We start from the raw sequence: 25,473 nt of genomic DNA on the forward strand, positions 1-25,473 counted from the left end.
ATTATTTTGTCTGCTGTTATCACCGCGTTTTCATCATCGTACTGTTGTGTTTTCATCATCGTACTGTCTTGTTTTTATCATCGTACTGTCGTGTAATCATCATTGCACTATAGTGTTTTCATCATCGTACTATCGCGTTTTTATTGAAGTACAATTGTATTTCCATCATCGCACTGTCATGAAGTCATCATCGTATTGTCGTGTTATAATCATCGTTCTATTGTCTTCCGGTGCGCATGAGCATAGAAGATTTTCCCTCCAAGTGCTAACATGTTGGTTTCAGGGGTGCGTGTCTTTGAAATATATCTTCAACCGAAGATCATCATCATCATCATCATCATCATCATCATCATCATCATCATCATCATCATCAACAACATTAACAACAACAACAACTACGCATTATAACCTCGTTAGCACCATTCACGTCATTATTGCATCATGATTTGCATAAATGTCGTTGTTGCCTAATTGCTACTATAAATATCATTATCTTAGTTGTGGTCATCACATAATCATTGTAATCATTGTTGCCATGTTGCGTCGTGATATGATTATCATTATCTTAGTTGTCGTCATCGTCGTCGCATTGTGATTTGTATTATTGTAAAAATTGTCGCCAATGTGGCATTATCGTAACTATCATAATCAACATTCTCATAATCACAATACGCATAATCGTCATCATAATCATCATCATCATCATCATCATCATCATCATCATCATCATCATCATCATCATCATCATCATCATTATCATCATCATCATCATCATGCTGCACATCTGCACTTACTTTACATAGCATTGAATGTACCCAAAATAATAGTTCAGTTATCATAGATTTGATGTTCAATAATCATCATATTTACACCAAGTTTGCTACGGAGGGTCGGTTTCTCGGAAAAAACTTTTAGGTTGTGCTTGTGGAATATTATTTCAGATGTTTTTGTTCTAAAAATACAATGTACAAGACTGACATATTCGGGTTTCTATGGTTGCCTTGGTTCTCAAACACGTTAATCCCAAATGGAATAGTTGTATTACAGAATATCAGCATGAGCAAGCAAATAGTCAGAATAGAGATCGCAAGAGTAGTAATAGTAGTGGAAGTTGTAGTAATAGAAGTGGTTGTGGTGCTGGTGGTGTTTGTAGTAGCAAGTAGAATTAATAGTAGTTAGAGGTAGTAGTAGGTGATGATGGTGGTGGTGGTGGTGGTGGTGGTGGTAGTTGTAGTAGTAGTAGTAACAGTATCAGCAGCAGCAGCAGCAGCAACAGCAGCAGCAGCAGGTAGTAGTAGTAGTAGTAGTAGTAGTAGTAGTAGTAGCTGTAGCAGTAGCAGTAGCAGTAGCAGTAGCAGCAGCAGCAGCAGCAGCAGCAGTTCCAATAGCAGGAAGTGTTGTAGAAGTATTATTATTCATAAAAAGACAGGTGCTTTTATAAAGTAAATATGACGTTACGTCATTTTACTTCAGACTGTGCCATTTGCTTTAGGGCTGTGCTATCATTAGTTTTTTCAAACGACCGATGAGTTTACGAGACGTTTCTTATACATCTGTATTATTTTCATCAAGTTTGACGCAATTATGATTGGAGATTTACAATGATGGTGATCGTATCCGATATTTTTTTTCACATGAAGGGCAAATTATTTTAAGTGCATGCACACCGTAAGGCGATAGTATGATGGTAAAAACATGACAGAACTATGGTGAAAACGCGACAGTACGATTATTAAAACAAGACAGTCAATGATGTATATCCCACATACCCATGATGGAACATGACAGTAAGAAAGTGAAAACATGACAGTACAATGACAAAAACATAACAGTACGATGACAAAAAAGGCAACAGTGCCATGCTGAAAACATGACATTCCGATGTTGAAAACATGACAGTACTATGGTGAAAACATGACAGTACGGTGGTGAAAACATGACAGTACCATGGTGGAAACATGACAGTACGATTGTGAAAACATGACATTACCATGACAAAAACCTGACAGTATGTTAGTGAAAACATGACAGTACGATGGCAAAAAAGGCAACACTACCATGGTGAAAACAGGGCATTACGATAGTGAAAACAAGACAGTACGATGGCATAAACATGACATAACCGTGATGAAAACTTGACAGTACGTTGGTGAAAACATGACAGTACGATGGCGAGAACATGACGGTACGATGATGAAAACAATAACAGTACGATGGTGAAAACTTGACAGTATAGTGGTGAAAACGCGACAGTACGATGGTGAAAACATGACGGTACGATGATGAAAACAATGACAGTACGATAGCGAAAATATGACAGTACAATGGTAAAAACGCGAAAGTACTATGGTGAAAACAAGACAGAATGATGGCGAAAAGGCGTAGTCTCATGATGAAGAAAATACATTACGATGGTAAAACATAAAGGCAGAATGGTTAAAACATGACAATACAATTGTGAAAACATGACAGTAAAATGGTGAAAAGGCGACAGTATGATGGTGAAAAAAGACAGTACGATGGCGAAAAGGCGACAGTCCTATGTATAAAACATGACAGTACGATAAAACATGACAGTACGATGGTGAAAAAATGACAGTACGATGGTGAAAACAAAATAGTACCTTGATGAAAACAAGACAGTATAGTGGTGAAAACAAGACAGTACAGTGGTGAAAACAAGACAGTATAATGGCGAAAAGGCGACAGTCCCATGGTGAAAACATGACATAACAAGGTGAAAACATGATAGTGCGTTGGTGAAACATGACAGTACGATGGCAAAAAGGCGACAGTCCCATGATGACAGTACGATGTTGAAAATGTGACAGTACGAAGGTGAAAACATGACAGTATGATGGTCAAAACGCGACAGTACAATGGTGAAAAGAGGACAGTACGATGTTCAAAACATAACAGTACGATGATGAAAACGCAACAATAAGAAATTCTTAAAGTGTAAATATGATGCTAAAAAAAGAAATGAATATCAAAGAACAATTTGTTGCATTGTTTTCTTAATCTGATTGGATTGACCTAAAACATATATAATATAATTCTGAAACGAAAACTTGTAATTTTATGCTGCTGATTATATATAGTTTACTTACGGTTACAAAATAATAATAATGCATAGATTGTACCTAAAACATACGTTTGCTGCATTCAATATTACGGAGGTAACGTTCATTTACATAGACACTGCATACTTGTATATCAACGTAATGCACCAGTCAATTGTAACCACGCCCCAACCCCCCCCCTTCCTCCCAGGTCCGTGGATTAGCGGGGACTTTGACTTTTGGTCCAGCCATGATCCCCGTCCTTCGGGGAAAAACTACTGGTAAAATCCTCGCAAAATTACCCCGCACCCAAGTAAAGACTATTCCTGCCTATTTTTGGAGCAAAGACAAAACCACCTCATTCACCCGGCACTACCGGGCTACCTGAAAGGTAAAAATACGGCCCATTTCCCCGGCTATCCCGCCGGATATGTGGGAGGGGGACGTGGTTACAAATTGACTGGTGAAAAAGCTTATACACTTTCTTAACATCTTAATCTTTCAGCATGTTCCTAGACAAATGTACCTGTCACTCTAGTGAATTGTTATATTGATTTTACGGTGATGCAAATGTAATTCATATGTATTATTATATTAAGGCATACGCAATCTTATTGTTTGCAATAGATAACTAAGACTATCTATGTTACTTGCGTCATCATGAGATCACATTGAAGACTTATACATGAAGTCATTAATCAAACATCTTTTCTTGTGCAAGAGTTCTTATACACGTTAACATTGGTTCATCTACTTTAAACGCTGGTCCCTATGCTAATTTTGTACAATATTGAAATAATATTGTCAGCGGCCTCCCGGGGAGCCAATTTATTATCTTGATAATGAATGGAAAACAACAGTTTCTTTAAGATATATATTTCTTCGATCATACTTATTGAAGTATTTTATAAAAGTTGTTTATCTGCCAAGCTTTATTCTTATAGAAGAAGATTTGCAATGGAGCAAATCTAAAATGTTAACTGTTAGATAGTCAGTTATGTTACCGTGTTTCTTTAGACGTCGTATAGATGCCTATTTCATGTGACTATAATATCGATTTTATTTCGAACTTTAATATTATAATTGGAACAATCGTGTAGTTTAAAACATAGTACATGTATGTAATTAAAGTTGGTATGGCACTTTGTTTTATTGCAAAAGTCCCAATTTTATTATGTCTCTATTCTGTTTGCACTTAACCAAACATTTTTCGGCAAATAATTAAAAGTCTTGTTCTTTCATATTTTCGTGTCAATATTTTGAACACCGTTGTTCGTTGCAATGTGACGTACCATTGCTAAAGTTGAATGCTCTTTGGACGTGATAATACTTATAATAATATTAATCATCATCATAAGCATAATCATTAAATTATTATTGTTATCATTATTATTTCCGTCGTTATCAGCAGATTCGTAATAGTTCTTGTCTTCAATATCATGTTCATTTTGTCATCACCGTTGTCATAATCCTTTTGATTGTTGTCGCAACCATTGACGACGTGGTCGTCTTTGTATTTATGTTTATCGTATATTCATGTCTATATAAATATAACAATGTCAAGATTAAGGTTATGTGTCTGGAACTCTACATCTTAACATCCATATAAAAAAGAACACGTACAGACAGAAGAAACATACGCACGGACATATGGACAGATGGACGAACAAACACGCACGCATACATATAACGTCGTGCATTATCAAGTTACTATTAATGACCTTTAATGAGTAATGCTTTATGATATTGAGCTGTACATAAAGTAATTTCAAAATATTGTGTTGCACATCAAAACGCGTTCGTATAACAATTATAATAATGATGTTAATACTTCCATTAGTTGTGTCTGTGATAAGTTACACGTGAAACATACACATATATCAATATCAATGTTCATGCCTTTAGTCTGAAACTATGAAAAGGAGCATACACCACAAATTGACGCGATCAGACGGATGAAAACAGTTTTATCCTGTTATTTTTTTCGATTTAAAATCGACTTCTTTTTTGAAATTACAGACGGAAGGATTGAGTTCTCAATCAAATTCAAGTTCTTACATGTACAAGATATAATGTTTGATATTTACTTGCGCCCATTCTAACAGTACCAGTATCAATGCTGTTGAATAAAGAGAAAACAAATGCGTATATAGAGGAAGAGGAGTATAATGTACACGTATTGTTAAATAAAATTGTAGATGGTGCTTTTAAACTAAGTAGGGCTGATACAATATAGGGCATAACGAGTTCTGGTTATACACAGCTCTAAACAGCTCGGGACTCGAACCCTCAACCCCCTGCTTGCAAGTCAGGTGCTCAAGCACTATGAGCTACCTGAAGGGTTGGTATACTTCTGTAAGGGCAATCAACAAATCAACAAATCGATCCGGTGACCCAAAACTATACAAATGTGCATTCATATTAACAATAACCTGTGTTAAATTATACTGATAATAAAATATGTTACCTTTGACCATTCATATACATTTGACATTATGCAGTTGCAATGCGATCTGAGATGAGACAAGAAATGGGAAAAAGGTTTTTGTCATCCATGCTTATTAGTCATTTGTTTCAGCTTTAGTCACTGTACTGTCAGCTTAGTCAAAAGCTAACATTATTATGATTGAATGTGTTGCCAGATATATATTTTTTTCAGTCCAGAGCCTATTTTCATAAGTTTGGACTAGATTGACGCTAAAATCAGTCAATAGTAAAACCTTTGTTTTATTTTACCAGTTAAAACACTCAGTAACACCAGCTTGATGTCAGATATTACCCTTGTAATTGCAAAGCCCATTAGTGTCAAGATCAGATCAATATTTGTCTTGAAATCCGCAACAGTTGTTCAAGTGCCTATAACTGCTCATCAGCAGGTCATAAAACGAAGCTTCAAGATTGAAGGAAAATGTCTAGAAATTAAGAAATTTGCAGAGGGATATAATTAACCAATAAGAAACAATCCAGAATGTGAGTTATCAATATGACTATTAAAATGTGAAATAAAAGTGATTTTGACTGAACTGTTTAGGATACACAACTTTGATAGTCTGCTTAAATTTTGTTGAACTTTATCAGTTAATTGAAACTAATTCCCACAATATTTAGCTGAAATCAATAATGGATTATCTCGGAATATCTTTAGAACACATTTCTTTGGAAGATGTCATTGATGAAGAAACCAACACATTAGGAATATCCCTTGAGGAAATGGAAACCTCTTTAAATGCTCAGGTACTTTACATGTTTTACTCAAATATTCTTATATAAATAACTCTACTTATGTAAAGCAGTTAACCTTTATGTCGTAAAGGAAGATTATAGCAATGTTTGTATTGAATACACCATGGAATTTATCTTAATGCTCAATTTAGATTAACATTATATTTTATAATGCTACGTAATTCCATTTACTAATATAACGATATTTGATCAAACTGTATTAAGTACATGAATATGTATGATGTATGCTTAACACATTTAATGGTTTTTTAAGGCTATTATAATTATTATAATATTTGACCTTTCAGGATTTGTCAAAGCATATCTTTGAGTTTGATGATGAATTTATCTTCAGCCTAAAGGTAAACTGTTTTTTGTTATTTAATAAATGTATACTGTCAGTGACGTTTATAGTTTGAGTGATTTAGACTCTTAATGTGTGTATTTAGATCAACAATTTTGTTTACATTTTATACACAACTCAATGTCTGCCTACCTCTTCTGATTTCTTTATCAGATGGATGTCAAAAGTTGTATTGTTTCGGAGTATTCATTACCTGTTGTTATCTGTAGAAATCGAAAGGTCATACAGACTTTTACAAACTTTAATTTGTATGCAATAGAACGGAATGTGTGTATTTTAGCTATAGTGGCATTATTGGAATTCATGTTAATGGAATGCGCGTTATAATTTTATCTTTTGTTCATTAATGCTCTATAGAGTTTTTATAATTCACCCAATACCGTGATTCAGAGGCATACTTGAAATTAAGAAATGGCTGAGTGTTTGATAATCAGAACTTTGAACGATTTGTTCCTGTTTTTCCTGCATTATACTCGGCTAATTCGGTGCCAGACTATTAAGGTCGTTGGTTTGAATCCCGGTAGGAAATACGACTTTGATTTATACGGTCCCATAATAAAGGCGGTTGGCCTACTTGTTTATGACCCGGGACTCAGTCATTGAGAGGGATAATTGATATAATCAATGGACATTTTCAGTTCAATCGATGTAAAATAGAAAAAAGAAATACTTAGTATCATGAAGCTTTTGTAGTGAAATTCAAAAACACATGATTCAGAAATATTTAGCTCGTATTTATTAAACAAGTATTGCATTCTTGAAAGGGCAATACGAGGAGTATTCTCCCACGTTACAAGCATAACAAGGTGCAGTTATTTATGTTATGCTGTTGATATGTTTTCCTATTGCCCTCTCAGGAATGCAATATTTTTTAAAATGTAATTAAATGTGATTCTTCAATTCACAACGTGTATTACATTTACATTCATTAAATGTTATTTGCATGCATTTACTAAACGTATAAATGTATACTTTTTTCAATAATTATGTATATATGCACATTTGTGAAACCATCATGTTGTTACTATTTATTTAGTTATACATTTTTTATAACTGATGTGACTCTTTAAAGGATGTAGGAGCTAATGTTTGCACAATCAAAGCATTCCAGAGAATTTACAAGTTACACAATAACAAACTGATTAACATAGGTTATCGGCCTCATGTGTCTGATACATACGGTGGAACATAACTGCCGTCAGATAATCTGTTAACGTCTGCGAGTTGTTCGTGTTAACCACTTAATTATGCGATAATTATCAAGCTATCTAGTTAATAGAAACTGTTCTCTGTAAGATAAATATCACAATACTAAAAACTGGCTTCAAAGTGCTCGGAACTGCCACCTTTTTACCTTTTAGCTGCATAAACAGGTTATCTAGTTATGGTTAGCGAATTCCACTTAATTAGGAACATAATTACCGGCAGATAACATTCGTGTTACCACATATTTATAAATGCATTTTGGCCTTTAGCTTCAACTGGTTATCTAGTAAGTGTTTATGAATTCGATTAAGTAAGTACATTCTAACTGGTTAACAAGATACGATTCATGTTACCAGTTATTGTTTTGATTATTCCATGGATCATTTTCAATGTGCCCATATCAAGCAGTCGTACAGTTTTTCCAGGTTTCTGGATTTTGGTCCATTTTCGAAGCCTCACTTCACAGCAAGGTGTTTATTATGCATGTAATTGAGATAACCAATTTCTGTCAGCAGGGGCCCATTAACCACTCTTCCCTGGTCAGTTTTGGGGTCAGAAGGATATTTATCAGAGAACATCTTCAGTACGATTTCTGCACTAAAATTCACGATGACTATAGAAAAGCAATTTATATCATTTACTTTAGTTTTCAACTATTTATGAAAATGAAAAAAAAACATAATCATTGATTCCATAACAAAGAAATGAAACATTGAAGTAAATAAAAAAATATATTCAGTCTTATCGTTTGATTTAATTTCGAACGGAATAACTTTATACATGGGATTTTTATTTATACTTTTCATTAAGATAACGTTAGCTGTCTACTTACTACAAAAGTATCAATATCAACCCTATTATACCCAATGAAATGTACAATTGAATGAAATGAATATATAGGTTTTATAAAATATAATAATTTATGTATTACATGTATATCTAACAGTGTCAATAATGCAGTTATAATGAAGTTTGTTATATATGGTTATATTTAAAGAATATGTTTTTCGCAATTTTCACAACAAATGAAAATTAATACTTTCTTTTGCTGCATTTTTGGAACAAGAAAAAAATACTGCAAACTTTGATACATTGCTATTTTTCACTTTAGGATGATTACTCGTAATTCAACCGAATTAAATCATAGCAACATTATCCAATTGCTAACAGTCTCATAATTATAAAGTCTAAAGTTTGTAAACTCTGAAGTCATCACTTGGATTGAGGTTCGTATGTTTTCCTGTGAATTATCATAAAACATTGCTACCTTATTTCAATATATATATAATACTTGTTTCAAAGCAGTTTAATATCATCATATGAGAAATAATCACAACAAAGCAATACTGTATCTTAAACCACTATGTCCGGGCTTTTGATATCATACCAGTATATTTGAACGTTATATGACTCATTTTATTTTAATATAATATTTAAAATTATCCAACTTTTTCTGATCGTTTGCACTCCTAAATGCACAGTTGATGTAAATTTTTAATCACAGCAGTCACTGAACTTTTATTACATGTTTCTGTAATACAATGTATGTAGAGCATTTTTCCAGAAATATATATTTTCTCCATATTATTTTCTCTTTGCGAAAAAGAAAATATATGTATATTAAAGCATCTTATGATAGGGTAATAACTTATTAGTAGTGCGTTTTGATTAGGGAGATGGAATTCGACTAAAGTCGCACGAGGCGCTTACTGACTGAAATCAATATCTTAAAACATCAACAACAGTTGAATAAGACATTCCTGATCAACATGTTATTAATATATATATATCAATGGTTTAAATCACTTAAAAGATACATGATTTCGTAATAAATGTTATATTCATGACAAACTTGTTTTATGACGTCATTTAAACATTGCACAATGATACTTGATGGACGTCAGTATAGTGGATTTTGGACTACCGTATGTAATAATAATAATAATAATAATAATAATAATAATAATAATAAAAATAATAATAATAATAATAATAATAATAATAACTATGATATACAAAATTTATACAAAAGCATTCGATAATAATATTATTTTAATAATCAAGATAGCGAAAGTTGAAATACCAAGAAAAACCTCCTAACATAAAATGGCCCAAATCTCAAGACAAGAACAGCTATTACTCTCAAATTAGTCAGGCAAACAGCTCCCAGCACGGAAAGGGTCAAGTGGTCAATTTACAGTTATGTTAGATTAGTTCCACTGATAAGCCCGAGCATCAGCGATGCTCAGTAGCGGCATTAACTGTAGAACTGCAAGTGTTCATAACCTCGTGTATAGTGGTCAATAGGTTTATAAATATATGCCTTTGTGCGGTTAAACTGAAAACCAATTTTCTACAAGGGCTAGAATATTAATATTTTAGTAAGTACAATTGGCATGTAGATTGCTGTTATCCTAAGGTAGTTGGCGAAAAATAAAAATTAGCTTGTGCCATTAAACTAAGTCTATTGCGCTCTACAAGTCAGAGAAATGGCCTCCCATTTACTCCTCATTTTGAGAAAAAGGCTAATCAGTCCATGAAATCACTATGAAATTGTACCAGTCAATTAATTACCACTTAGTGGACATTCCTGCTGGGCTTTTGAATTTGTGTATTCCAAGATGGTCTTTGTTTTGACTGATATTGCAGTGTTAAGCTTGTGGTGAGTTATTGCATGTATCAAAATGATCTTGGGAATGGGGTAAATACTTGCATACATAGAGAATTGGCCTACACTAATTGATCAATTAAAAGTTAAAACTGAAATCAAAATGTTTTCTTTACAGTTCTTGAAATTGATAAAGGGACATCTAAGTCATTTTTTGTGTGATTTCTTCATCAGCCTAACTGGCGATAGCTTGTGTTCGGTCTTCAATTTTGTCATACGAGGTCGTATTTAAAATGAGTTGACTTGGGCATGTGGGGATATTCATGACATTTAGTGATAGCTCTTATAATTAAAAAAATATAATATCCCACAAATAGAGATCATTCTAAATTGTTTATGTAAGTATAATGGTATACAACAAAATTAATTCTTCAACTTAAAAGTTCAAGTTAACTTAATCAAATGAAATTTAATGAACGACAAAAAAGTTAAAAATAAGATGTACAGCTCGTTTGAAACATGTGCATTGGAATTGAATACCAGCTGGGCAGTCAGGAGTATTTATAAGACTGTGGCATATATGTTGCTTCAGATCATTATCACAGAAATGTTGGTAAGCAGTGACCCTGTGTAACCTTTATTAGAATGATAAGTTTGGAAGGCACAAACGCTGGACATTATATTTAATTTTGCACATAAAGAAGTAAAACTGGAAAAAAGTCATGATACAATACTAAAATGACGGTTTAATTCAGGAGTCCGATGAACCATTGGCTGTTGTTAGTCCAGAGGAACACACACAGCCACTTCATACATCAACACCAAAGACACCCATACATGTATGTATTCAACTGCCTGCAAAAATGGGAAAAATTGCTGCAGAAGACTGTACTTTTTACAATTAAGTTACCCCATAAAGTCATGTATTATTTTTTAAATAATAAAGAACAATAAACAAATAGATCATATTTATGCACAGTGTTAACTTTTAATTGCTTAAAAAAAAACAGTTCATAGATATGTTATCAATTATAATTATTTTTTAGACAAGTAAAACAGGAAAAGGCAGACCAGTTCTTATTTATGCATCGTGTTAAATTTTAATTGCTTGCAAAAAAAGTTCATAGATAATGTTTTATCAGTTATAATTATTTTTCAGACAAGTAAAACAGGAAAAGGCAGACCAGTTCGGAGGTTATTAAAGCTTAAGAAAACAGGGGAAGTGCAACGTCTACAGCCATGTAGGAGATGATGTTTTCATAGCAATGTATCCCAGAGGATTTCAACTGTAGAGTTGACTGGATGTTGGAAAAGTTTGAAGAATCCCCGAATTGTTTTGGTTATATTACCAAACCTTTCAAGATTTAGTTAGTAATATTCCCAAAAATATATTTAACTCTGTCAATAAATGTGAGCTGGTTAAGCTCTGCGATTATGTTAAAGAATCAGTATGTATTCGTAATGTTATTCCTAATAATAATTATTATTATTATTAATTTAGTTCATCCTCTGATACTGCTGCCTTTACGTCTACATATTTGTGTCTTTAACTATAGCACTAACCATGTACAAGTATTTGATATCAAAAACCTAAGTGTATGTGTTTAGACGATGTTCTGATGTATATGACTTATAAACGTTTGTTCTGTTCTTTTCTGTGTGTTTTTTTTAAATCATAATATGCGAAAGTCCACACTTGTATTTAAGATAATTATTGTCAAATTGTAAAATTGCAAGAGACATACCTGTAATACTGAAATAACATTCTAGTAGGTTTAAACAACCAGGACTATGTAATCTATGCCATTCTGTCAATCAACACTTATTAGAGTCAAACGTCATGTTCATAACTCATAATATTCGCCATTAAAATGTTGTCGTATTTACTTATTCCTTTCTACGAGGACACATTTTATCTGCAAATATCTGTTATCATCTGAACACGATTGAACACTATGTATACTATCCTCACACTTTGAATGGTCATAATCTTTAAACTGCCTTAAAGTAATCCAATGGCAATGACCAATCAGCTGTCATTTAAGTCCATGCATATTTCGATTGTTCAAATAATTCTGACAACATGGCGCTCAGGGGGTGATGGGGATTAATGTTTGACAAACATCTCTTATTATAAAATGTTTATATTTTTATTGGAAATATTACCAAACATTTGCAAATATTGAATTTTTTAGAAATGTTTAGAACAATTTTAGTCATACTATAGATTATTCTGGGAATATTACAAACATGCTGAAAAACCTGCTGTTAATTTCAATACTACGCAATGAAGATTTTGGTAATATTCCCTGAATAATTCATGTTCTACAGCAGCCCACGTGGAGCATTTTCTTTTGGATTATTTTAATTCAATTCGTCTTTTGATATGCCCAAAAATGTTTTGGTAATGTTACCAAATATTTCAAGATAATATAATTGTATTCAGGATGAATTTGAAAATGTTCGTAATTCATTTTGGGAATATTACCAAATATTTGTGACTATTCCTAGTTTAAGAATGATATAGAAAATCTCTCGGCATAATATGGATTATTTTGGGAATGTTCTCAAAAATGTTGAAAAGCCCCAGTTTTCAATACTATATTATGAACTTTTTGTTGAATTAGTTTGTTTCAGTTCATCTGGTAATATTCTCAAATACTTTTGGTAATGTTACCAAATATCACGATCAAATTGGTAATATTCCCAGAAAACCTGGACATTTTATTCAGAATCCTAGAAGAAAATGTTCATCATTAATTTTGGGAATATTACCAAATATTTGTGACTTTTCATAGTTGAAGAATATTTTTTAAAATCTCTGGGCATAATATCGATAGTTTTGGGAATGTTCCCAAAAATGTTAAAACCCCCACTATAACTTTAAATACTATACTATGAAATGTTTGGTAATATTCCCGAAAGGTTTTGGTAATGTTACCAGAAATTTCAAGATTAACTTTGGTAACATTCCCAGAAAACCTGGACGTTATTTCCAAGACGAAATTTAGAATGTTAGTCGAAAATGTTCATTATTCAGAAATATTTTCAAAATGTTTTGGCAATGTTACCAAATTTTCAAGATCAAATTGGTAATATTCCCAGAAAACCTGGACATTATATTCAGAATCCTAGCAGAAAATGTTCATCTCTTATTTTGGGAATATTACCAAATATTTCTGACTTTTCATAGTTGAGGAATATTGTAGAAAATCTCTCGGCATAGTATGGATTATTTTGGGAATGTTCCCAAAAATGTTGAAACCCCCACCGCAACTTTCAATACTATACTACAAAGTGTTTGGAAATATTTTCAAAATGTTTTGGTAATGTTACCAAATTTTCAAGATCAAATTGGTAATATTCCCAGAAAACCTGGCATACTATGGATACTTTTGGGAATATTACCAGAAATGTTGAAAACCACACTATAACTCTTCAATACTATACTATGAAGTGTTTGGTAATATTCCCAAAGATATTTCTAATCCTACAGAAATGCTTTGAGGACATTACAAAGGGTTTCTGTTGATTAAAAATGTTACCATGCTGAAAAGGGAAAGTTGCGTTTTCCCTTTTCATTTTGCGGTTTGTTATATCATCATCGTTAACCTATGTATGGAAACAACTATTGTTGGCACGTATTAAATAGTCATTATCATAGTCATTATCTTCGCACAATTTTGTAATAATATATTTGGAAAAATATTCATATAACTACAAATAAACATACCATTTCGCACCGGCCCTTTCCTATGCGGATGTTATCCAAAGCAATGTCGCCGCTGTAACTTCCCCCAAACGTTGCGATGAATTCGAACTGCAATAGACCAAATCCGAAAACATTATTATATAAGAAACCATAGTTGAAGTAAACACGAGTGCGGTTAAGTGTGTTCAAACACTGAAACCGTTTTGCCTGCACGCGTAAACAGATTTAAACGGGGGAAAAAACGTAACGATACATATCAAGCAGACACTACCGGTATGTATTACTCACTTAAGATACAATAAGTTTATGTTAAATATGAACAATGACATATAATTAAAGATAACAATACTAAAGTATACCTCTGACCTACTAGCAACGCATTTCAAGAGAACGAAATTGACTGAAACTGTACCGTTTCATACTGGAATGGAATTTATAGCCAGCGTAAGAGTGGTCTAATGGTATATGTGTCCGTCTCTAAAAAAGAGATCGTTGGTTCTATCCAGAAAAGGGTGAAAGTGTTCTAGTGGTTATGGTGTCCTTCTCCTCGTAAGAAGTTGTGAGTTCTATCCCAAACAGGGTAAGGGTGGTCTAGTGATATAGGTTTCGGCCTCACACTAAATAGTATGTTGTGGGTTATATCCGTAATAAGTTAAGAGTGGCCTAGTGATAAAGGTGCCAACCTCATACTAAATATGTTGTGGGTTGTATCCCTAACAGAGTGAGAGTGGTCTAGTAGTAAAGGTGTCCACCTCTCACAAAAGAGGTTGTGGGTTCTATTCCCAACAGGTTGAGAGCGGTCTAAGTAGGTTCGATTACCACCGGCGATACCTTCTCTAAAAATGGACACCAGTACTATTTTCTACTTATGTAACAAACTAAACTTATTTGAGTTGGTACGACAAACGTCATGTACGACGTAAACAGGAGTTACCCGGACTATATTTGTAAGTTCATTTAGGTTTATCAAGGTCTGCAAGCGCCAATTGGCTGCACTATGGCTTGACCCCATCGTGAAGTCATCGCGGCTTAAATTGTGTTTAAATGCCATAAGTGACATAAGAAATAAGTGACAGCAATTCGCAGTAAAACCCAGACATTGTAAGACTTAAAGAAACAGAGTGAGATACAAGAAATCCGGGTGCGATGGCCTAGGTTTTTGCGTAGACACCTCTTGGTTCTTTGACGTCTCGATGTTGAACCAGTACTGAGTACCATTTTCCCAGTACAACCCTTTAAATGCCAAGTGATAGGCAATGGAGCTACTGATGTCATATTTTAACGTCTTTCGGTTTGACGCGGTCGGTGTTTGAACCCATGACCTTCCGCACCCGAAGCGTACGCTCTACAACTAATATGTCGGGGTGGTCATTACACGATCTAACAAATTGGCAACCCTTACATGCATTTTTCCTTCGAAGATGCTGATTGCAGTTTCGACTGTTACACGCTTTCGTATCCACCGGTTGCCATGGTCACCAGATATGTGCCAGACTGTTTCCCGGTACCGTTGGAACCACATATCGTTAAGTCCTAGTTTTAAACTAAGCGTTCCAACATCGTCCCCATGCATGTGATATTGGAAATCCACACAGTAGAAGCTGTGATCAGAAGAGTCGTACGGGTATTGGTCGGAATACATTTTGACAGATTTGTAAGCAGTACTATCAGTTGCGTCGGCGAGAAGGTAGTAACCTGAAATATTTTCAGTATAAGAATTGGTTTCTACCCGTCAGGATGATTGTTAAGGTTAAGTTTGTAGTATATTTAGTTTAGCTTCGAATTTTGTTTCCATACGGCCAAACAAAATTTGTTTTGTTAGGATTTCATCGTGTCCAGAAACTGGTAAGGTAGGTAGGCTTTTTATTAGGCTTTATATAAGAACGTATGTCATCATATGAAAATGGCGTTAAAGTAATATTCAGTACAAAGCTTTAATGTTTTTTTAACTACATACTCCAACACACACTAACATTTGTTTACAGACTGACAATAAAAAAAACGTAAAGGTCAGCCCCTAATTCGTTAGTAGGGTCGTGTACCCTGAACCATATTTTTATTTTATTTTACGATTGAATATTGTTTTTCATTGTATATGTGCTTTTCAATGTTTACAAGAGGGCACCGCTTTTAAATTTTGAGAAAGAACAAATACATGTGCCACAAAACAAATTGATAGTGTGTGATGTACCTGTCAAAGATCCCGTGCTGTCTGAACTGGGACCAGTTATCCCCGGTCTATTTGCTTGGCCACGTTGTTTGGACCAAAACAAGGGACCATCCTGGTGCCAGCCGCAAAACTTTCCACTTGCATTACACATGTCTAAATGGCTTTCTTGGTCAGATGGTCCTTGCGACCTCTCACAGATGTCCCTGTCGATCGTCTTGCCACTACCTGGATAGTTTGTCCATGTTTGAATTTCCCTGTACAATGCATCTCCTGGGCACTTTGTATCCGATTTTTTCGCATCTCGATGGCCCAGAAGCGTGTAACTAGGTTTGATCTTTCCTCGGTGGACCCCGCATTCGATCAGAATATCAACAGCTGTAACGAGTAAATTTTCAAGTTATTTGAAGGAAAAGTTTCTGTGACATGTTCATTTTCAGCTGTTATAGAGATACTTACTTAGTATTTAATTAAAATGAACTCTGCTTGAAATAATGACATTCCTTGTATATTGAAACATGTGATAGGTTTAAATTAAACACCGAGTTTGGAAGACGTTTAAATACTCGGCATGCTGTAAGACAATTCAGATCTGATCCATTGTGAGTTATCTTATATGAATTAATTTAAGGCATTGACGCCAAAATACGCTGATTCTGAGAAACAATATTAAGAACCGTCGAAACTGTCAATCGGTGGAAGAGAAGCTTTACAGAATCATAGGGAAAGTATTTTGAGTGATTTACACATCTATATTAAGATCGGTTCCATGCGCATGGATACAAGCACTTCTTTTTGGTATTATAGCGTGTAGCTTTTTATAATAAACTAGGGATGTTTTTTTACAAATATGAACGCAGATGAATTGAAATTATTTGATTTTTTGATTAAAATGTATCGATTTTTCTTGGGATATATTCTGAAAACGGGGAAATCAGAAGCTAATTTGTGGAACAATAAGTGTCCGTCGCATGTACCTGATACGACAAAGAAGGGTTACAGGGTCCCGGCTATTACTACAGTGAATATTAGTTTACTACAATTCTAAAAGGTTCATTTTGGTATTCGAATATTCGATCGAAAGAATAACCGAATATTCGAATATCAATTTTGCCATTCGTTTGCATCCCTATAATAAAAGCCTTAACGTTTTTTACCCTTTTTTCTAGATACAAATTTTTAAAGTGTAATAGCCAACATTTCAAGGCTATGTAAGGTTTTGATGCTCAATACTCACTCTGGTAGCGTTAAAATAGCCTGCCGATATTATTTTTTTAACATTACAGGCAATGTTAAGGTGAAATTAATAGTGTCTAACCTTACCTTTAATTGCTTTGGCATTTGGAAGCAGACTTGTGAAATTTCCAATGAAAGCTGCCGCAGATGAAACTCTGTTATACCCATAGGTATGCGCTCCAACGAATTTCCATCCCCTGCCTTCGTATACATTACCATCTCCACCAATCAAAAAGCTGTATCCGATATCTGCCCATTCTGAAAGTGGACTTGGTAGGTTGAATTAAGATTTTTTTTTGTAAAAATCAATAAACTAAGATCGCTTACAGAAATTAAGAAGTTGAAAAAAAACTTTCTAAAATGAAAGGACCTCATTTCTATGTAGAGTAATATAATGATGATATTTGTTTATTTCAATGTATTTTCGATTTTTATTTCACGAGTGTAATAGAAAAACGTATTAGGCACGAGTGAAAACTTCATTTTTCTATGATCACGAGTGCTGTGTGTATGCTTATTTTTGGAATTCAATACCCTTTTTAAAAATGCAGTCCGGTTGTATATGATAAAACTCCGTATTTTACTGACAAGCATGAACAAAACATATTGTTTTTACTTTTTATATCCATGTGGTGTCGTTGGATACTCCTAACTCGAGCAGAGCAGACATCCTGAGTTTCACAACCATTGGTGTCTGTATGGTGAATAAAAAACGTCGACACTGGCACTGTTATATTCTCTGTGGATTTTGGGTCTCTTGCTCCCCATTCTGCTCTTGTTATGATGTTCAAGGCATCACAGCAGTCGGCCGACACACCTGAATATATTACAAAATAAATGTACCGGTAAACAAACAATAAATCAATCAGTAGTCGGCTGACACACCTGTAATTAATACATGAAATTTTACCGGTAAACCAACAATGTATCAATCAGCAGTTGACTGTCACACCTGTATTTAATACAGACAATTTTACCGATAAACCAACAATAAATCTATTTAATAGGGAATATTTTACCGGTAAACCAAGGTTGTCCGGTTAGCGCAGTGGTTAGCGCACTCGCTTCTCACCAAGGCGACCCGGGTTCGATTCCTGGCCAGGGCGCATGTGAGTTTGGTTAGCGGTCACCAAGCTGGACAAGTGGGTTTTCTCCGGGTACTCCGGTTTCACCCACAACACAAGACCACACTCTCGCGCAACATCGTGCCAACGAGAGTGATTAATATAAGTTGTTATAGCTTGTTTCACAATCGTTGTAAAATTAAATAAAATTTAAACTATACCGGTAAATCAACAATGAATCAATCAGCAGTCGACAGTCGCACCTGCATTTAATACAGAACATTATAACGATTAACCAACAATGAATCAATGTGCAGTCTTCCCACACACGCACCTAAATATTTTACTGGTAAACGATCAATTAATCGATCAGCAGTCGACTGTCACGTCTACGGAATAGTTAACTGGTAAACCAGCAATACATTAACAAGCAGACGGCTGTAACACCTGTATTGAATACATAATATTTTACCGGTAAACCTTAAATCAAAAGAAAATTAAAAACAATTTTATTAAATGGAGGTATATATTCATTGTTTTCTTCATTTTCTCTCTTGTTTGTCTTCTTAATATCATACATTACTTACCTTGAACAGAGGATATGCGAAAAACACAGCTAAAATTGTATTCCTAAATATCAACATATTATGTTCGACTTCCCTTTCAAAACATATTGTAAGTATTGTATTCGTGGCTATAAGTTAATCTCTTTTCCTATAAACGAACGATATTAAAGCTGTGATGAATTGCGAAATGGATTTTTACTTCCTTCTTCATAAGGACGTAAACGTTTAAATCGAATGTAAATCATCAGAATGTTTTTTTAGGTATTAAATTGTTTTAAGATATGCTGAGTTGTTTGTTAGTCATAAGTCCTATATTCAACTTGAGTAAACTACCTTAACTTTCAACTTCCTTGACTCATTACTGCGAGGTTAGGCTTTAAGCTGTATTTTAAACTTAATTGTTAACAATATTCCTGAATCAAAATCATTAAAAACGTTTGCAAACAAATACAAACGCTTATCTTTTAAACAGTTAAATATATGTAGCCAAAAAATACATAAGCGCAGAAACATTTAGAAAGAGGCAGACCAATTATGATAACGCCAAAAAAGGAAACCAACATTAAGACATCACTATTGTAAAACAAATTAAACCAGCCTCGATTAAAAACAAATGCAGTTTACTAACGATATATCGGTGGTATTTTGCTGAAAACGCCTTTTCTGATCGAGACTCGATTTAGATTTTTTTCGCATTTTGTTACAAATCCGAAAAAAATGTCCGAAAAAAGCAACAACCAACAACGAATTATTTAGACTAATTTATTCTTATTTAAGACGACATGTCCATGCAATGATTCCAATCGCCACATTTAAATGCTTTCATTTCAAAATTCACTAAGAGCTGGAAATTAGGAAGAATATAATTCTTTTGTCTTTCAGTGTTTTTGTTATTTTGCTACATAAATGCGTGAATTTGAACTTTAGCTCTTATGAAAACTTATCACAGATTAGAGAAATAAAACCATAAAATTGATGCAATTTGTATCATATATAGTAAATTTCTACGTGGCAGATTATTGAAGTTACGACTAAGATCCTTTAATATGTACTCGAACCCTGTTGGCTCGAGCTCGCTTGGCTCGATTTTCTCGTTGGCTCGATTTGGATGTAAAGGACCGATTTCTTTCTACTGTAAATAATCATTCTCGCTTGGCTCGAATTTCCCGAGGCTCGAGGTATTTTTGGCCAGTCCCTGGGAGTTCGAGCCAACGGGGTTCGACTGAATGTAAATAACTAGAATTACATATAATCCTGCTTCATCAAGTGAAGTACTAAACGATGAGAAAAAAATGCCACTAAAATCATTTTCACAGTTAGTTTAAACCGGTATTTTTTTGCTGTTACATAACATCATATATGAATCAAGGGGGTGGGGGGGTGTAGTCGCCTTCCTCAACATACAAGCGCGGCGCTACGATAAGGTGTTCATGTGTAGATCCTGTCTTCCTGTACGCTTTTTGGTCGGTTATACATATTAAGCAAGCGAATTGTAATCAGTCTGGGATGAGGCTTATGCTTTTAATTGTGCAATTATTAATAAGTTTATAAATGCTGGGACAAGTGTGAGTTTATGGCCATATGACCAGGTGAAGCCTTATATATACTGACCGTTCAAAGACGTAAATTCATCCCCCTATTACGCCCGGTTAGCTCAATCGGTAGAGCGTTGGACTCTGAATCGGACAACCCGGGTTAGATTCCCGGGCGGACCAGGTTACTTCTGTTGTGATTGGTTATGAAATCCTTTCTACGACCATTCGCACTCTACCACTACTCCTAGCATGTACAGAAGTTGTCAGTTCCTTGAAGAGGTGAAGGCACCTAGTACTGGTTCTGCCCAGGATAGTTGTGCGGTGGTTGAACTGTCACTCTGGGACCCTTCAATGTGCTCACGCCGGGACTCGGAGAATAAACTACTAACACCACGTACATCCCATCATTTATCGGTAAAGATAGCACGATGCATGTATTGTCTGTTTGTGTTGTTTGTATACAGTGTGGATGTGATGTTTATACGTTTGTGTTCCTAGGTCAGCGTCGTTTGGGCCCTTGCTTTGTGCATACAAACAGGATTTATTTTCAATTGAAATGTTGACTACTGGACTTGCTGCTCTAGTTTTCTTTGTATTATTAATTCAGCATTTTTACAGAATTAATCATATTTCCAGTAAAAGAAAAGCTAATACCTAAATAACAAAACAAATAGAAAAATACGTACCTGTACTGCCTCTAAACAGGGTTTATATTTGAATGTCTGACTACTTGGCTCGTTTCTATAGCTTTCATGGTATCATTGCATATGAACAGGGTTTATATTTGAATGTCTGACTACTTGGCTCGTTTCTGTAGCTTGCATGGTATCATTGCCTCTAAACAGGGTTTATATTTAAATGTATGACTTCTGGGCTTGTTTCTGTAGCTTGCATGGTATCATTGCCTCTAAACAGGGTTTATATTTAAATGTATGACTTCTGGGCTTGTTTCTGTAGCTTGCATGGTATCATTGCCTCTAAACAGGGTTTATATTTAAATGTATGACTACTGGGCATGTTTCTGTAGCTTGCATGGTATCATTGCCTCTAAACGGGGTTTATATTTAAATGTATGACTACTGGGCTTGTTTCTGTAGCTTGCATGGTATCATTGCCTCTAAACGGGGTTTATATTTAAATGTATGACTACTGGGCTTGTTTCTGTAGCTTGCATGGTATCATTGCCTCTAAACAGGGTTTATATTTAAATGTATGACTACTTGCTTGTCTCTGTAGCTTGCATTGTATCATTGCCTATAAACAGGGTTTATATTTGAATGTATAACTACTTGGCCTGTTTCTGTAGTTTGCATGGTATCATTGCCTCTAAACAGGGTTTATATTTAAATGTATGACTACTTGGCTTTATTGTGTAGCTTGCATGGTATCATTGCCTCTAAACAGTGTTTATATTTAAATGTATGACTACTTGGCTTTATTGTGTAGCTTGCATGGTATCATTGCCTGCCTCTAAACAGGGTTTATATTTAAATGAATGACTACTTGGCTTTATTGTGTAGCTTGCATGGTATCATTGCCTCTAAACAGTGTTTATATTTAAATGTATGACTACTTGGCTTTATTGTGTAGCTTGCATGGTATCATTGCCTGCCTCTAAACAGGGTTTATATTTAAATGAATGACTACTTGGCTTTATTGTGTAGCTTGCATTGTTTCATTGCCTCTAAACAGGTTTTATATTTAAATGTATGACTACTTGCTTGATTGTGTAGCTTGCATTGTATCATTGTCCATAAACAGGGTTTATATTTAAATGTATGACTACTTGGCTTTATTGTGAAGCTGACACAATTTTGTAAAAATGCTTATTCATGCGACAGGGGAAACAATTCTTCTTCTAATGAATTCGCTTGTTTAAATAAAATGTTTTTCAATAACCCATTAGTGACATAAGCCTCAATGGCAAAGTGGTCTTGGCTTATGTTTAATATGATTGTACTGACAAAGAAGACCAGGGCTAATTCAGGCTTTCATCAGAATAGTTTTCAATGGGAAAGGATCTGGTAACTGGCGAAACCAATAAAATTACCTCATTAATTATTCATGATAACGAGATTTTCCTCGCCAAATCGCCAACGGTACACAACAACCCATAGCGTAAGAGTGTATCGGGGTTATCCGACCATGGGTATTCGGCTGCATTATGCAAGAATGGGACTTCCTTCAAACACATTCCTGTCATCCTTTTTAGTGTCGGCATGTTTTCTGTTCGCGATCTTTTGGAGTAGGTATTCCATGAAATGCGTGTTGATCTGTCTGGTATTTGTCTAAACTGCTTGTCTTCTAAACCTTCAGAGAAAGAATTTTACATATCCAGACATTCATCTCAGTGGTGACAAAGTGGTTGCTCCGCATGTCTGTGTGTCATTGTCGATCTTTCAACCATGGTCTTATTTTAGTACGGTATATAATTTCATCTGAATGTTATTATGCCAATCAATTTTACAGCATATTTGCAATTAAAAAAAGTTTACAGAAATTAGGATTTACAAATGCATTATTCAGGACAAATGTTAAACACCACTGTTCCCTGCATTAACCTTGTCATTCTTCAACAAAACAATACCATCTACAAGGACAAGCCAAGTAGACATACATTCAAAAATAAACCCTATTTAGAGGCAATGATACCATGCAAGCTACAGAAACAGGCCCAGTAGTCATACATTTAAATATAAACCCTGTTTAGAGGCAATGATACAATGCAAGCTACAGAAACAGGCCCAGTAGTCATACATTTAAATATAAACCCTGTTTAGAGGCAATGATACAATGCAAGCTACAGAGACAAGCAAGTAGTCATACATTTAAATATAAACCCTGTTTAGAGGCAATGATACAATGCAAGCTACAGAGACAAGCAAGTAGTCATACATTTAAATATAAACCCTGTTTAGAGGCAATGATACCATGCAAGCTACAGAAAGAAGCCCAGTAGTCATACATTTAAATATAAACCCCGTTTAGAGGCAATGATACAATGCAAGCTACAGAGACAAGCAAGTAGTCATACATTTAAATATAAACCCTGTTTAGAGGCAATGATACCATGCAAGCTACAGAAACAAGCCCAGTAGTCATACATTTAAATATAAACCCTGTTTAGAGGCAATGATACCATGCAAGCTACAGAAACAAGCCCAGAAGTCATACATTTAAATATAAACCCTGTTTAGAGGCAATGATACCATGCAAGCTACAGAAACAAGCCCAGTAGTCATACATTTAAATATAAACCCTGTTTAGAGGCAATGATACCATGAAAGCTACAGAAACAAGCCCAGTAGTCATATATTCAAATATAAACCCTGTTTAGAGGCAATGATACCATGCAAGCTACAGAAACAAGCCCAGTAGTCATACATTTAAATATAAACCCTGTTTAGAGGCAATGATACCATGCAATCTACAGAAACAAGCCCAGTAGTCATACATTTAAATATAAACCCTGTTTAGAGGCAATGATACCATGCAATCTACAGAAACAAGCCCAGTAGTCATACATTTAAATATAAACCCTGTTTAGAGGCAATGATACCATGCAAGCTACAGAAACATGCCCAGTAGTCATACATTTAAATATAAACCCTGTTTAGAGGCAATGATACCATGCAAGCTACAGAAACAAGCCCAGAAGTCATACATTTAAATATAAACCCTGTTTAGAGGCAATGATACAATGCAAGCTACAGAGACAAGCAAATAGTCAGACATTTAAATATAAACCCTGTTTAGAGGCAATGATACCATGCAAGCTACAGAAACGAGCCAAGTAGTCAGACATTTAAATATAAACCCTGTTTAGAGGCAATGATACAATGCAAGCTACAGAAACAAGCCCAGAAGTCATACATTTAAATATAAACCCTGTTTAGAGGCAATGATACAATGCAAGCTACATAACACAAAACAACTCAGAACGTCAATATCATTTCAAGCATTTCAGATTTAATACTGGTTTAAGCACTTGGGCAACCAACTGTACATGTACACATAATCAAACAACACAATGCTATATTCAAACTGAATAAACAGGACTTATTTCTAAATCATATTAACATCATTCATGTTTAATACCTTATATTTATGTTAAACACGTATTTCTACCAATCCATTAGTAACTTTCAACACAAAATTTCAAACTTTAAAAAAAAAGTTGTTGAAGTAAACACGTCGACTGCCCAAAGCTGAATGACAGTTAAACTTAATTCCTCGTGCCCGAAACCTTCTATTATTCGCCACCTAGCAGATATTACGCTACATTCAAACGGAAATTAATTTTATACTTATTCATATACATTCAAACTTGGAAAATTGCATTTCTTGCAATTGTATCATCTGGTGTATAAAAAGTCTTAAAGACAAGACGAATTATACACTTCCGACTTTCCCAATGTTTCCCAGTGTATGATGCAAAAGAAACATTAAAATGCTGCGATTGCATTCATTGCATCGGCATTATATCGTCTTAAATACGAATTGTTAAGTCCAAATTATTCGATGTTGGTTGTTGTTTTTTTTTGGACAAATTTTAATTCGGAATTGTAACACAATGCATACAAAGTAATTCGAAATTGAGGCTCGATAAAAAACGCGTTTTCAGCAAACTACCACCGATATATCGTGCGTTTTCTGCGTTTGGTTTAAATCGAGACTGGTTTAAATGTGTTTCACTATATAGTTACGTCTATATGTTGGTCCCTTTTTATT

At 34.5% G+C, this 25,473-nt stretch overlaps 2 protein-coding genes across 2 annotated transcripts in view; one reads left to right on the forward strand and one right to left on the reverse strand.

The window, feature by feature from the left end:
- The window catches only part of LOC128231329 (MAM and LDL-receptor class A domain-containing protein 1-like), a 35,646-nt gene extending 16,290 nt beyond the window's left edge, over positions 1 to 19,356 (reverse strand). Inside the window, exons 1-6 of the mRNA XM_052943999.1 lie at positions 19,229 to 19,356; positions 18,194 to 18,394; positions 17,665 to 17,835; positions 16,366 to 16,719; positions 15,577 to 15,869; positions 14,196 to 14,282 (exon numbers count right to left, since the gene is read on the reverse strand). Coding sequence (XP_052799959.1) covers positions 14,196 to 14,282; positions 15,577 to 15,869; positions 16,366 to 16,719; positions 17,665 to 17,835; positions 18,194 to 18,206 — 918 coding nt within the window. The 5' untranslated portion in view covers positions 18,207 to 18,394; positions 19,229 to 19,356. The remainder of the gene's footprint in view (positions 1 to 14,195; positions 14,283 to 15,576; positions 15,870 to 16,365; positions 16,720 to 17,664; positions 17,836 to 18,193; positions 18,395 to 19,228) is intronic.
- Positions 6,026 to 11,902, forward strand: LOC128231330 (uncharacterized). The gene is made up of 4 exons (XM_052944000.1): positions 6,026 to 6,296; positions 6,593 to 6,646; positions 11,218 to 11,301; positions 11,622 to 11,902. Exons 1-4 carry the CDS (start codon positions 6,183 to 6,185, stop codon positions 11,712 to 11,714), a joined length of 345 nt encoding a protein of 114 aa, XP_052799960.1. The 5' UTR covers positions 6,026 to 6,182; the 3' UTR covers positions 11,715 to 11,902.
- Positions 19,357 to 25,473: the final 6,117 nt, after the last annotated feature.

The sequence above is a fragment of the Mya arenaria genome, chromosome 4, assembly GCF_026914265.1.
Source record: "Mya arenaria isolate MELC-2E11 chromosome 4, ASM2691426v1".
Classification (NCBI taxonomy): domain Eukaryota; kingdom Metazoa; phylum Mollusca; class Bivalvia; order Myida; family Myidae; genus Mya; species Mya arenaria.

Bases quoted from the DNA above. Each gene is read 5' to 3' on its own strand.
- LOC128231330 (XM_052944000.1), top strand. From the start codon at position 6,183: ATGGATTATCTCGGAATATCTTTAGAACACATTTCTTTGGAAGATGTC. The intron at 6,297-6,592 runs GTACTTTACATG...TTGACCTTTCAG, and splicing joins AAACCTCTTTAAATGCTCAG to GATTTGTCAAAGCATATCTT. The intron at 11,302-11,621 runs GTATGTATTCAA...ATTATTTTTCAG, and splicing joins CACCAAAGACACCCATACAT to ACAAGTAAAACAGGAAAAGG.